The following is a 13,844-nucleotide window of genomic DNA, read 5'->3' as shown; positions in this document are numbered from 1 at the left end:
GGCATCACTCTGCCCAAAACAGCACAAGTTATTAGAGCTAATAACTACTCTCCCTCTTGCTATTCAGAATCCAAAAGGGCTCATTAAAGTTCCCCTGGCCGCCAAGCCCTGGGTTAGGTCAGATTTTATATCAGAGATAAGTGAGCCGGACCGGCCGAAGCAGCCTACCTGCCTGAACGGGAACGGAACATCAGAGAGGCCTGCCTTTCTTTTCACACCACGACTGAACAAGCCACCAAAGAGCCCGCAGTGTGAGCGGGGCCAACGCAAACACCCTGCTGGAACACCCAGCCCAGCCCGCCACGTGGAGGGGGCTGGGCTCTGAGACCCGCCCCCCATCCCCAGCCAGTGTGTCCCCCACCCAAGGAGCAGCAGCCGGCGGATCCTGATCCGGGGCACCCACAAGGATGCTCACCTCGTAGCCAACCCGGGCGGCCTGCTGTAGGAGGGTCTCGCCCGCGTTCTTATTGACAATAAGTCTCCGCGCTTCCGGTGGCATCGGGCGGGACTGGGTGGTCTCTGGAGGGGAGCTTGAGCATGTCAGCCGCGAGGCCTGGGAAGCTGGTAACAATTGCTGCAAACGGTCCAAGGGCTTCTGGTCCTGCTTGGCCGGCGAAAGATCATAGTCGGAACTGGGCTCAGGCCGCTCCTGAGTGGAGGAAAGCACTTTTCCTCCTCTCTGTCAGGGGGAGGAGGCGTGGGAGGAAGGGGTTGCATTTTTACTCGCTGGAAACTTCACCGCCACCCAGGAGACAGGTCCCCTAGGAAGGGGCAGGGACGTTTGGGGGGGAGGGGTTCAGGAAAAGGAAAGCTTTGTCCCCAGAAGCAGAGAAGTAGGCAGGCGGGATGTGCCTGCACAGGCCCGGGGGGCGGGGGAGAGCCAGGGGCAAGAGGTACCTTGCCATCCGCATTGTCCACGGAGGAGTCCCCTGGCAGCGGCAAGCCCCGCCTGGGCTCCTGAGGGATCAAATGCTTGGTTTTGCACGGTCGCTTCCCGGATGGTTTCTCGCTGTTGTCGGTGTATTGCTGCGGCAGGGGCGAAGGCTGCCAATCCATTTCTTCGTCCATGCACAGCACATCTGTCAGGGGGAGAAGAAGCGGGCGTTACACAGTTGTAGCCGGTGAGGAAAGAAAAGCCCATTGTTAGCACTGATCGTTGGAGCAGCTTCAGTTTTTAAAGATATACCAATTATGTTTTCAAAGCACTAATATTTTAATTATCCCACATTCAACCGGCAAATAAGGCTAACCCACGAAACGCCAAATGGCAAGTCTCTTCAAAGGGCCGCAAGACAGGGCAGAAGCCAGCCCTTCGTGCGCTCCCGTCCCCACCCGTGGGGGGCCTGGGTGCTGGGGACAGGGCGACTGGGGACAGCCTGAGGCTGGAATGAGGGCACTGACAAGCGCCCGGGGTCACCCAAGACTTCCCTTCCTGCCCAGCCGCGGGCTGGGTGATGAGGAGCAGCCCAGGAAGTCGAGCTCCCGCCTCACTGTCCATTCCATAAGGAAGTGTGCAGGCTGAAAGGACCTCAGGAAGAAAACTCCCCGCTCGCCACACGCTACTCTTGTCAACTTGGATGGCGCTCAGGTCCCCTCCAGGGCCGTTTCCCACAGAGGGCGGGTGATCCACCCTCCAGGAGCGCCCCCCGCCCCGTGCGTACCTTGTTCATTGTCACTGCATTTCAGGGACTCCTCCAACCAGCTTCTGTTGCTTTTGGCCTCTGCCCTTTTCCTGCCAGGTTTCTCTTCGGAGATGCTATTGCCCTGGGGGGTGACCGCAGGCTGAACCGCCTGGGTCACTTCCTTCCTGCCCTGCCAGCCAGGTTTGCTCTCTGCTGCCGACACCTGCTGCTCCCGCCGTTCTCTAAGGTGCAGCAAGCGGCGCTGCTTTCTGGGATGGAGCCCTGTTAATTCAATGCACACCTCAGGTTGGTCAGCTCACTATAATGTGGCTCTTCTAAGTGGTTAGACGAACTGTTTGTCATTTCCCTCTCAGGCCAGTCAGCTAATGGAGAAATAACTACAAATTAATGAAGAAGCCCCCCGGGGCGGGGAACAAACTGTCTTACACATCACTAACAGGGGTGGGGGAGGGGAGGGGTGTGGTCACTGTGTTGGCTGAACTTGTCACCAAGTCTCAGGAGGGGGCCTATTTGCCTTTGGCCACCTTTGGGCTCCAGCCCCGGCACCTGGCTTTGGGGGGGTGGGGGGTGGGGGGTGGGACGGGGGTGGGGGGTGGGGAGGTGTGAGTGGCTCCCCCCAGGGATCCAGGGTGGGACTGGAACTTTCCACTGCTCCGCTCCAGGACTTCCGTAGGGTGCCCTGCGGGCCCGAAGCGAAACCAAGCTCACCTTTGGAGACCCGTCTCCGCTTGGCTTTCAGCAGAGAGTCCTCCGGGAGCTCTTCCACAGTGGTCTCAGTGTGGTTCCTAACGCCAGAGACCTTGCGCTTTCTGTTCAGCCGGAGGGTGGGGCTGCGTGACGCGTCCGGGGCCGCCTGGTCGGCGGGGGGGCTCTCTGGGGGGCTCCGTGTCCATGAAGTAGTCCTCACTGTCTTCTGGGGCTTCGAAGGGGTCAGGTTTGCTTCCATCCTAACACTCCCCTAGGGAAGGGGAGACAACCCGGAAAGGAGGGAACAAAGGTCACCAGGAGCAGGCAGGACCCCCATGCCCAAGGCAATCTGCTACCAACAGACCACCTCCCTTTGGAGACCAGGGGCCTCACACGCTGGAAGCACAAAACCCTCAGAAAGACGTCCCAAAGGAAGGACAGCTGAACACAACCAGCAAAGAAAGCAGAAAATGAGGCGCGTAGCCCACTCACGATCCATCCTTCAAGGGTCAAGGTGAGGCATCTACACCATCCCTCTATAGGCATGTGAGATAACTCCCTAACTGCTTAACTCTCCAAGGTGGCTTACTCTTAAAGGGGGGGGTGAGTGACCTCACAGTAAGATCCAACCCATCAGGGCGGAGCTACAAATTACTATGGAAACAGCTGCTAGTAAACAAAAAAGGCTGATGTCATCAAGAGACCAAATAGCCCCCAACTGCCATCTACACAGACATAGCACCAATGTTCACTTGGGTCAGCAGGGGCGAGGGTGAAGAAAAAGGGTAGGGAAAGAATGGTGGGAGGCTGGGAAGCTGGGGAGACCAAGGGAAGAGGAGCCTGGCAAAGGGAAAGGAAAGGCTTCCTGGTGCACACACAAGGGTCAAGGGCAATTTCAAAGAACTCAACCAGATTGCTACAAGTCCGTCTGTCCTCTTTCCACACTGCCATCGAGGGGCTGCTCCTATTTCCTGTCTAGGAAGAAGGCCCTCAGTGACACCAGTCACCCCACCTGGCACGTCTCCACGCCTTCCTTCCCAGGCAACAAGCATCTAAGGACATTTCAAAGACAAGACTCCAACCCCCTTCATGGGGGGTGGGGGGTGGGGGGGCGGCGGGCAGGGCTGAACTGCTCACACCCCAGCTCCGCCTGTGTTGCTCCTGCCCCCTCTGCTCAATCTAGCATCCACTTGGGGCTTTTCCTCCAATCACCCCAGCCTAACATCACTCCTCACTTTTGCTCTAGCCAAACAAACAGTTCAACTGCTTTGCTAGTCACATTGTTTCTAACACACAAATAATTCCATAATGATCACTGTGCTGTTAAAGAGTTCCCCGAAGATGACCCTGTGTCCATCACCGGCCGGGGGTGGGGGTGGGTGTATGAGTTTGGTATTTCGTTAACACCTGAGCTAAGCTCCCACAGCCCGTCTTTCTAGATGAAATCATAGACAGACCCCTCACATGCTGCTCGCATTCCTCCTCCGCTCCCTAGACCACTTCAAGTATCACTCCCACTTCTGCCCAGCCGGCTGGTCCCCTGATCAGCCTCTCTTGGGGGCATTCCCAGCATTTAATGGCAGTCAGTTGTGGGGATGAACCTCACCCTGGCCTGGGCTAGCCTGACCTGTGTTCTCAATGGTGGAACACACTTAGCTTTTCTCCAAGGGTATCCCAAGGTGGGACAGATCCCCATCTACTCTTGCCGGAATGGTGGAATCACCCCAACCGCGAGGGTCTCCTGTCATGGCAGCAGGAGAAACCCCAAACTCCTGGCCTGTGCTTACGGGTGATGCAGCCCAGGCTACCGCAGGCCCGGTGAAGACGGCGTGCTGCAACTCTCACTCCGGCTGCTCTGTGACCCTCTTAAACACTCGGGCAGGAATGGCACCGCTTTACAACTCGGCCCCCTTCACTTGTAAAGTGGGAATGTTACTGCTAGCCTCCCTCCAGGGTGGGCTTCATAATCACGGGCCGGGCTCAGCACAGAGAAAGGCTGGAAAGAGCCCTTTAACCAAAAGATGCCAAGACTTTCAGACCAGCCTGAATCTCAGGCCTGAAATGTAGGCAATTTTAAGAGGTGAGCCCTGCTGGTTACACCATTGGACTTCTCTGGTCCAATCTGGTCCAATCAGCCTTCCCTAAAAGCTCCGTGGGAGGGGATCCATGGAGGAATGGAAGGGCTACCTTAAGAACCCCCATGTCCAATTTTAAAGTTTCTTTTTCCAAACTAGGTCCATCCACCCTTCCCCCAACCCCGGAGCCTTTCAGGGCAAAGATCTCAATTCCCCTCAGCTAAGGCCCCCCAAGACCTTACGCTAGTGTGACCTTACCCAGGCCAGTAATAACCCTGAAGGACACCCACCCCGACTGCCCAAGATGCCCATGGCCACCAGCTATGGGGTAGAGGCTCCGTGTCACTTGGAGCTTCTCAAAGACTGTTCTAACCACGACCCACAGGAGGATGACCCTTGAGGGCAAAGGAGATGGGGAGATAAATAGATACACGGGGATCCTAACCATCAGGCTTTGCCATCATTGCTACTTTTGGCCCTTCTAAAAGTGGGAAGCCATGTGCCCTTGGTCACCCAGTCTAAGCAAGATGTGAACGTGGTCCCTGCAGCATGGTCCTATGACTCACAGCACATATATCCCAAATTCATTATGGTTGTACCATAGCATCACCTCACAGAAGCATCACCACAGCAACATTTACAAGTCACTGTGGCAACAAAGCACCCTCACCACGGTTGAGCCATGCCCAGTGAGGCCTCAACAAGGTGAGAGGGTTCTGAGTCGCTGGAAGGCTCCCCAGGATTAAAATCCCCTTCTCTGTAGCTTAACTATAATAGCACCTCCAGTCAGGGCTAACCTTGTTACAAGTTACACCCGCTACAGAAGGAGTGCAGGGGATCTCTGTTCCAAAGTAGTTTACAAACGTGCAGGTGCTCAGCTGGAAGAGAAGTTCCCTGAGCAAAGAAGTTTCATGAAGCCCCTTGACTGAGGCTTCCTCCAGCTCCTGGCCAGGCACTGCCACTGAGCAGGTCCTAGGCCTGTCCCAGCCAAGTGGTTGGCAAGGGAGATGGTTACTCCAAGTTTGAGAAGGAAGGGACCAATGCCTCCTTGCCCCGCCCCATCTTCAAATGCCACTGAGGTTCCTAGTGATGAACTTCCAAGTCTGAGGAACCTCCAAACTCATTTGGTGAACTTCTAAAATAAACATTTCACTCAGCCACCCATGTGACCATAAAGAATAAATGAGTATCTCAGCCACTGTGTTTTCAAGTTAATTTCTTTTTTCTTTCTTTCTTTATTTTTTGTGGTACGCGGGCCTCTCACTGTTGTGGCCTCTCCCGTTTCGGAGCACAGGCTACGGACGCGCAGGCCCAGCGGCCATGGCTCACGGGCCCAGCCGCTCCGCGGCATGTGGGATCCTCCCGGACCGGGGCAGGAACCCACGTCCCCTGCATCTCCAGGCGGACTCTCAACCACTGCGCCACCAGGGAAGCTCTAATTTCTTTTTTAAACAAGCCCCTAGCAACAAGATGCACCCGCACCAGGACAACCAGGGCCGCACAAACAGCACCCACCACCTTAGAAGCTCCTGGTCCCTCCATGGGTAGGGGCTGCCTCAGAAGGGGGAAGGCATCTTGAAGGCGTCCTGGACCCTCTCTGGGACCCCTGCCCACCCCAAATCCCCGCCCCAGCTCCCATGTGCTCACAGCTCGGCTCTCGGCCACACCAACACCCATGAGAAGGACCTGAGCCCATATCAGCTCAAGACATGATGGCCCAAGAACAAGAAGGCCCGTTCATATCCCGCTGAATGGAATGAACACCTGCTGGGCCTTGGATGTGGAGGCCGCAGTAAGAACAGTGGCCCCTTCAGGTGGCCTTTCCTGACCAGCTATTTACAAACCCCACGTCTCTACAAGACAGAGGGTGGGTGGGGAACCCACCTCCGTTGCCCCAATCTTTCAAACGGAGCCCCTCAACTTCCCCAACCCTTCTCCTGCCCTCCCATGGTGGCGATTCATGGCTCACTGGGCCATGTCCCGGGTGCTCCAGGAAGAGACCCATCGGTCGTCTGAGATTGGAGGCAGGCGGGGAGGGAGAGGGCTTTCGGAATCATCTGGGGCTCAGGCCCTGCTCCCCATCAGCCATACCGAGTTCTCGTCTCCACGCTCAGCAGGAAAGACTGGGAAGGACGCACACAAACGTCTCTGGGAAGAAGGGTGGGTGAGGCCACTGAGACGTGAAGGGCAGCGGCCACCCTGGGTTTGGCCACGTTGCTGGAGAAAAGGGCAAGAAGACTCGAGGCCGGTTAACTGCCCGCTCCCTTCCTCCAGCCTCCCTCACCGTCCACCCAGAACAGGCAGATCCCCTCCTCAGAAAAGTGCATCCCCGTGAACTTGGCCTTGCCCACTTTTATCACATCTCTCTGAGAAACTTCCCCAAGAGCTGAGTTATGAGGCCACTCAGGAGGGTAAGGGCTGCGTGTCAGCTGTGAGCACAGGCAAGGAGGGAGGCCTTCTTGCTGCTTCACTCCAGGGTGGCCTGGACCCTCCCTTTTTCATTCCAATCCCGAGGGGAGGAGCTCGGAATCGTCTACTCCAGGCACATCAAGAGCCCCATCCCTCGGGTAAGGCCGCCACTGACTAGCCACAGAAATCCCCTTCTACAGGAGCCACGTAGGACAAACCGGTCCCGGTGTGGCCTACCCAGAACCCTGGCCACAGGCCTTTGTCTGACCCCAAAGATGAGCTGGGGGAGGGCAGTGCTCCAAGCAGCAGAGAGAATCACACGCTGCTGCTGACCACAATTCTCCTGAACTGCATCAGGCACCCACGACCTAAGCGTGCGGGAGAACGCCGACCCTACGACTGGGTCCAAGGGCCTGGGCCTCCCAAACGTGCCCACCACCCCCGACTGTCCCGTCTCAGGAGGATTGCACGCCCACCCTGTCCTCGACGTTCACCTAGGTGCCCTCACTCACCATCACCGGTGAGGTTTCTGGGGTCCGGAGCAGGCTGCAGGCCACAAGCACGCACACTGAAGAAAGCGGGAGAAAGACCTCCACTTGCTGCCAACGCATCTCATTAGCCCAGGAAGTCTCGAGGGCAAAGCCCGAAGTCAACCCCAGTGGGGGAGCAGCTGAGGGGACCGCAGAGCGTGACTCGAGGCAACACGAGCTTTCTCTCCAGTTCGGCCTCCAGAACAGAACACAGCCGTCTGGTGGGAAGAACGGCCTCGTTGGTCCCACGGCCTGGGAGCGTGCTGTCAGCTCCTCATGGCTGCAAACGAGCCTCCACAGAACACAGTGATGCTCATCTCTCTGGGGCCTTCGTCAGCCCTCATCGCACTTGAACGAAACCTCTGCCTTTGGAGGGAGAATCCGAGTACTCTCCACCCCCTCCCACAGGAGACTGTCACTCTGGAGGGTCTGGCTCTGGCTGCAAGTGCCATTCCACTGCTACCAAAAACCCGTGTCCGTACCTGCTACACAACAGAACACATACCTGCTACGCCGGAGGTCCTGCACTGCCATTCCTCTGCTCACCGTATCAGACTATCACTGACTGCAGGACTAGCATTGCTCCGGAAAAAGGAGACGCGTGCCAGGGAACAGCATTTCATAGGTGCTTCACTCCTGGATGCCGCAACGCTCAAAAGGACAACCAGCCTTGCAATCCACAGCTGGGAAGGGTGGCCAGAGCAGCCCGTTCTCCGAACAGCCAGCACCCAGACGCTGGGCCGTCGGAAGCGTATTGTTTCCTCTCACCTCCCTCGGCACTGGGAGCGGAACCGCCCCGTTCCCACCGACGTGGTACCACACGCGAGCCGCCTGGGTTCACTTACATCTCTCACTGTCGTTCTGGTCGGCAATGGCCTCCTCCGGGGCGACCGACTTTGGCTTTTTGTCCTGACTTCCTTTCAGCCTTTCCTAGTCAGCGGGGCTGAATTTGCGCACCTCGGAGTCTTTGGCCGTGGGGTGGCCACCTTCTCGCTCTTTCATCTCCAACTCTGAGAAGCGCATCACTGCATGCTAGAAAGAGAACGGAGATGGAAAAAAGACACACCTTACCACCAAAGCTATTTCACTGCCCTTACCTTAAAGGAAAGTATCTTCACAGAAAATTTGCCCAAAACCAACCACAATTTATGATACAACTGAGATATTTTAAAATTGAACAATAAAAATGTAAGAGTGTCTAAGTGTAACTAGTCACACACTCTTTATTCGTAAAGCCATATGTATGTAGAGATATATGTGGTGTGTATGTATAGCCATACATACACTGTGGCATAGAGACAGACATTCTCTTTCGAAGGTAAATAAAACAAAACAAAAACACAACGCAAAGAAAGCAAAACAAAAACACAACAGAAAAGAAAACAAATGCACAATGAATAAAGACGACCATGGCCCACAAACTTCCCTTTGTATATTTGGAAATGAAATTTAACTCAAAAGGTTTATGTAAGATTCTAGTAATAAAAATTTGAAAAACTGACCTCACAGTAAGCAGCGGGTAGACATAAAATACTGTCCTCTTGTAATCCTTCCATCTATGTAATTAAAATGGGCACTCAATGGATCATTTAGATAACTTCATCCATTTTTATAAGCATAAACCAATTTTTTTCTTAACACTGCAAAACAATTTGCCTTTATTTGTCTTTTAATTAAAAGTAAAATATCTTGGGCTTCCCTGGTGGCGCAGTGGTTGAGAATCTGCCTGCTAATGCAGGGGACACGGGTTTGAGCCCTGGTCTGGGAAGATCCCACATGCTGCGGAGCAACTAGGCCCGTGAGCCACAACTACTGAGCCTGTGCGTCTGGAGCCTGTGCTCCGCAACAAGACAGCCCGCGACAGAGAGAGGCCCGCGCAACGCAATGAAGAGTGGCCCCCGCTTGCCACAACTAGAGAAAGCCCTCGCACAGAAACAAAGACCCACCACAGCCAAAAATAAATAAATAAACAAATGTGGGGTTAAAAAAAACCCAGCTTCTTCTCTCTAAAAAAAAAAAAAGTAAAATATCTTAAGGAAATTCCTATACAACATGTATCCTTCACTAGCAAGTTAAATACATACTCTATCCCTTTAAGCAAGGTTTGTTCTTTTGGTTTTTTTTGTGTGTTTGTTTTTTGGGTGGAAAAAAAAAATTGCACGTATCTCACAGACATGCGGCCGCTACACACCTCCACCAAGTATCACGTAAGGCATTCTAAGCAGCGCTTTTAGGTATATTTGTTAACGTACAGTAACGGCAGAGAAATCAAAGCGATTGATAGGTAAATGTCATGCAGTCTTTTAGACATCCTTCGCAATAATTAAAACTTCCGTTATCAGCATTCGAGTGGAGTTCCCTTAAAATCTACAGAATAACTTGAAGTATCCACTTACGTCCCCTTACTGGACACATTTCAAACATTTAAATCATCCTAAGCTTCATTAACCAAATCAGCCCGGTGTCCTGCCCTATCATACCCCTGGCCCCCTCCTCTTCACACATTAAAAAAACCTGACAACTGGTCAGGCTCCTGAAATTCGGGTGGGGGGGGGCTCACCTGCAATGCCCACTGCTCCCGGCTGAGCTGACTGGAGTCTGCGTACAGTCCGGTAGCGACACACTTGAACTGGTCACCCACGTAACCAGCGGAGTTTGCGATTCTCTTTGCCAGCTTAGATGGCTTCGGTTTCAGAACTTTGCCATCGGTTGATCCTGCCTCGTCAGCTCCGTCTTTGGTGTAGGTGGGGGTGACGTCCACACTCGGTGGGGCACTGCCCACGCAAAATGGTTTGGGATCCTCTTGGGTTTTCCCGGAAGTGACCGCAGAGCCGTCGCTCCCCAGGGTCGGCTCCAGGAATGGAGTCGAGACCGGCGTCGCCAGGTTCTCCTTGTTGCTTACCACTGGAACATTCTCCTTGCTTAAGCCGGAAACTGGCTGGCCCGGAGCATGTATGAAAGTATAGGCTTCGTGGAAGTCACTGATGCGCCCCAACTCCTCTCTCAGGGCAATAAATTCCCGGAGTGGCTGTAGGGCCACATTTTACTTTTTTATTTTTAATATATGTTCACATGTTTCCATAAAGGATCCAAGGTGGCCCATAATGTAAGGACACACAATATTAGCTTTAAAAAAACATGAAAAAAAAAAAAGGGAAATCATGATCCTGGAAATGGGTTGCATCCCTTTTAAGGGGTGAGAATAACAGAATGAGTGAGCCAAAGATTTGGGAAAGGATCTCACATTTCCAAATGTCCAAATCTTAAAATTGCACCAAGTGGGAATGTAGCTGTGGCAATATTAACCTGAGAGAGCTCTAGGATCGTTGTCTTTACTCATCACTTGGTTGCAAGGTTATAAATGACAGGGTAAGTCAAGGAGGGCAAGTAGACAGATAAGAGTCATTTCCTGATTCTCAAAAGAAGGGGCATCACCTAGGGAAGGGGACTCCAAAATCCTACAGGAATCATCTTGATATACTAAATTTTCTAGGTGGCAAAAGTATCTCATTTGACCCTAGCAGCCAGATGGAACTTTTCTAAAAGTAGTGAAAAGCTACTCAACTGAATGCAAGTCATATGACTAGGAGCATGTCAGTGGAAAGTTCAAGTGAAGATGCTGTGGAAGAGCAATTCACCTTGTGTCTGAGCGTCCTCAGAATGTGCAATGGGAGGTGCAGTGCCTGCTCTGTCTCACAGTGACCCTCCAACCTCTAAACTCATCTTTCCTGGGAAGAGGAATTCAAAAAGTCAATTTTAAAAAAAGATAGGGCTTCCCTGGTGGCGCAGTGGTTGAGAGTCCGCCTGCCGATGCAGGGGACACGGGTTCGTGCCCCGGTCCGGGAAGATCCCACATGCCGCGGAGCGGCTGGGCCCGTGAGCCATGGCTGCTGAGCCTGCGTGTCCGGAGCCTGTGCTCCGCAATGGGAAAGGCCACAACAGTGAGAGGCCCGCGTACCACAAAAAATTAATTAATTAATTAATTAATTTAAAAAAGATAAAAGTCTCTAGTAGAGAAATTTTATCAGAGCCTAGTATTAAGAGCTGTAGAGCCACAAGTTTCCCATCATACAGCCTTAGCAGAGGCTGTTAAGGCAGTGACAGAAAATTTGTACCGAGGGAAATAGCAGAAGAGTTTGCCTACAATTCACGAAAATGATCCCTGCACTTGGCCTGAAGGAAATCAGCAACATTTAGAACAGCTTGTGTATTTGTATGCGGGATTGAGAAGGAATTTAATTTTTTAATTTCTCTGAATTATCACATAAGATTCAGAAGATGCTCTCTCTGCCTAGAAGCCACCCCACTGGGATAACTATGCCTACGGAGTTCCTTTGCCTATGACTCCTACTTGCTAACAGACTGGCAGCCTGGCCCCAGGGCCTGGTCGCTGCTCCCAGTGCAATGGTGGATATGGTGTCAACGGTTGCAAAATCAAAGCCCCTTACATCCTCTCCATGCCTCTGTCCCACCCCCCACCCCACTCACCATTGATGTTCAGGAAGGGGAAGGTGTCCTGGATGGGAACGTGGTGCTGTGACTGGTCCAGCTCATCTTCCTCATCTTCTTCATCCACATCATTATCTTTCTCATCCCAAGGAGCAGATCCACTGGATCCTACCCGAGAAACACACACACACACACACACACACACACAAAGGTCAAAAGTGAGGCGCTCACGTTGCACTGTCATCCCTGCAGCTGACCCACTGTTCAAGCTAGGCACTGCCAGCACAGAGGTTCCTTGGGTTCAGTGTGCACCCTCAATGCCAGAGAGTGGGAACCAAGGGTGTTCACCCCACTCCCAGCTCCTCCTACGGAGCCCCAGTGCAAGCTCTCATCCCCTCCCCTATGCAGGAGCTGCAGACCCTACTCCCTTCTCCTAGAAACCTTTTAATTCCTACTCTAAACCCCTTTCTACACATTAGCATCCCTTCTAAGGACCCAAGGAGCACAGCTTCTCTCCTTTATAAGCTTACTGTGAAGACAGACCCTTCCCTCATGGCAGAGCCTCACTAGATTCACTGCAGGTCAAGTCTAAATTATCTGGCTCTTAGTCGGAACTTGCTAAACATTGAGTAAATATAGGGATCAGGTGGTATTCTCCTAGGAAAAATACCATACAAATTAAATGATCACTTCCCCATCATTTATAAAGAGAACTTAATAGCCTTCATAATGTCACGTCAATTGATTCTTAGAACAGCCTTTGAAATACGCATGGAAGATGAGAACCCAGATTTTATAGTGGAAGAAGCTGAGGCTCAAAAGGTTGAATGACTTGATTCAATGTCCCACAAGTAGTGAGATGGAAAGACCGAGGTTTATAACTCAGACCTTCTAAGTTTTAATCCCTCCTTCTTCTAAACTACCTGGCCTCTCTTCTCAGTGTTGAGTCCCAAGAGAAGTTATTGTTTATAGAACTCAATACCCCCTCTTCTTTCTAATGCTTTACTGTTCCACTGCGTGGGCAGGAAGACTGTGCTGAGTTTGTATCTTTTGTTCTCTGGGTTCTTTCTAGGGACAGGATTTCTTGCTTTATTTACCAGTCTTCAACTTTGTAAGCGAGGCGACTTTCAAGTCGACTATCGCATTAAGGGTCCAGCCCGGAACCTGGCACACTGTCCACCTTCTCCCCAGCAGCTGGGGCCTCACCTGGGTTAATGACAGAGCCCTGGGGCTGGGGGATGTCACACACTTGATATATCTTCACTGGGTTCATGGGCACCTCCTTGGTGCCGTCGTACATCAGGTTGAATTCCCTGCTCTCGTTGAGCGCACAGCGGAGCTGGGCCTTCCATTTAGCTGGGTCGGGGTCGTCCACCCCTTCCTGGTACTTCCCCTGTCTCCACAGCCCAGGCTTGAGGGATAGGAAACTGCAGTGAGTGCCTGCTTGTTGCCCAGAAACACTGGAAAGTGTGCCCGCCCTCCCTCATACAGACACAGATACACACAGCCCTGCCTGACCGCCCCATCACCCCAACTCCAACTGACAGAGACTGCAGCAGAAAACACCACGCTGGGGACCAGGCAAGGCAGGGCCTGAGAGAAATTAAGCCAAATGCAAATACAGTCTTTTAAAAAGAGGAGCCTCATCTCAAGTGCTTGTGCCAGCATCATCTGTCAACACTACAATGGCCTTAATGAAGGGTTGAAAATAAAGAAAAATCTGGAACAAGTATACACCAAAATACTAATGGTAACTTTTGGATAGCAAGATTTCAGGTAATTTTCTTTTGTTTTGTTTGCCTTATTTGTTTTTCACATGAATTGCTTATATAATAAGAAGAGAAAGGGAGGTGGCGTATGATATGAAGAATTTAGGCTTGCTGTTCCCTCTCCCTTCAGTCTTTAATCTGATGCACAAATAACTGTTGAAACCAAGTACCTTTAGGAGTAGCAGCCCATAGGAGGGCAGGAAGCACGCTCTGGGGGTTCAGCTGGCCTCAGTGCGAGGCTGAGGGTCTCAAGTCCTAATAAACTCACACCACCTGCCTTTC

General features: G+C 52.5%; 1 protein-coding gene and 1 long non-coding RNA gene across 14 annotated transcripts in view; both read right to left on the bottom strand.

The window, feature by feature from the left end:
- Positions 1–13,844, bottom strand: part of LOC308610661 — a 279,944-nt gene that overhangs the window by 75,769 nt on the left and 190,331 nt on the right. The window lies entirely within an intron of this gene.
- The window catches only part of LOC308610542 (BCL-6 corepressor-like), a 29,999-nt gene that overhangs the window by 9,110 nt on the left and 7,045 nt on the right, over positions 1–13,844 (bottom strand). For 2 of the 10 annotated variants that reach the window (XM_081223583.1, XM_081223580.1), the window contains 9 exons: positions 13,000–13,204; positions 11,833–11,961; positions 8,847–10,470; positions 7,850–8,376; positions 7,327–7,562; positions 2,352–2,601; positions 1,662–1,904; positions 898–1,079; positions 416–679 (listed from right to left, as the gene is read on the bottom strand). In XM_081223583.1, coding sequence (XP_081079709.1) covers positions 416–679; positions 898–1,079; positions 1,662–1,904; positions 2,352–2,601; positions 7,327–7,425 — 1,038 coding nt within the window. In that variant the 5' untranslated portion in view covers positions 7,426–7,562; positions 7,850–8,376; positions 8,847–10,470; positions 11,833–11,961; positions 13,000–13,204. Of the gene's footprint in view, positions 1–415; positions 680–897; positions 1,080–1,661; positions 1,905–2,351; positions 2,602–6,496; positions 7,563–7,849; positions 8,377–8,846; positions 10,471–11,832; positions 11,962–12,999; positions 13,205–13,844 lie in introns of those variants that run through there. The other 8 variants (XM_081223577.1, XM_081223582.1, XM_081223584.1 and 5 more) reach the window with 8 other exon arrangements.

This window comes from Mesoplodon bidens (assembly GCF_964165515.1).
Source record: "Mesoplodon bidens genome assembly, chromosome: 2".
NCBI classification, from domain to species: Eukaryota; Metazoa; Chordata; class Mammalia; order Artiodactyla; family Ziphiidae; genus Mesoplodon; species Mesoplodon bidens.
Note: the sequence above shows the minus strand (reverse complement) of the source record. Positions and strands in the feature narration are given on the sequence as shown.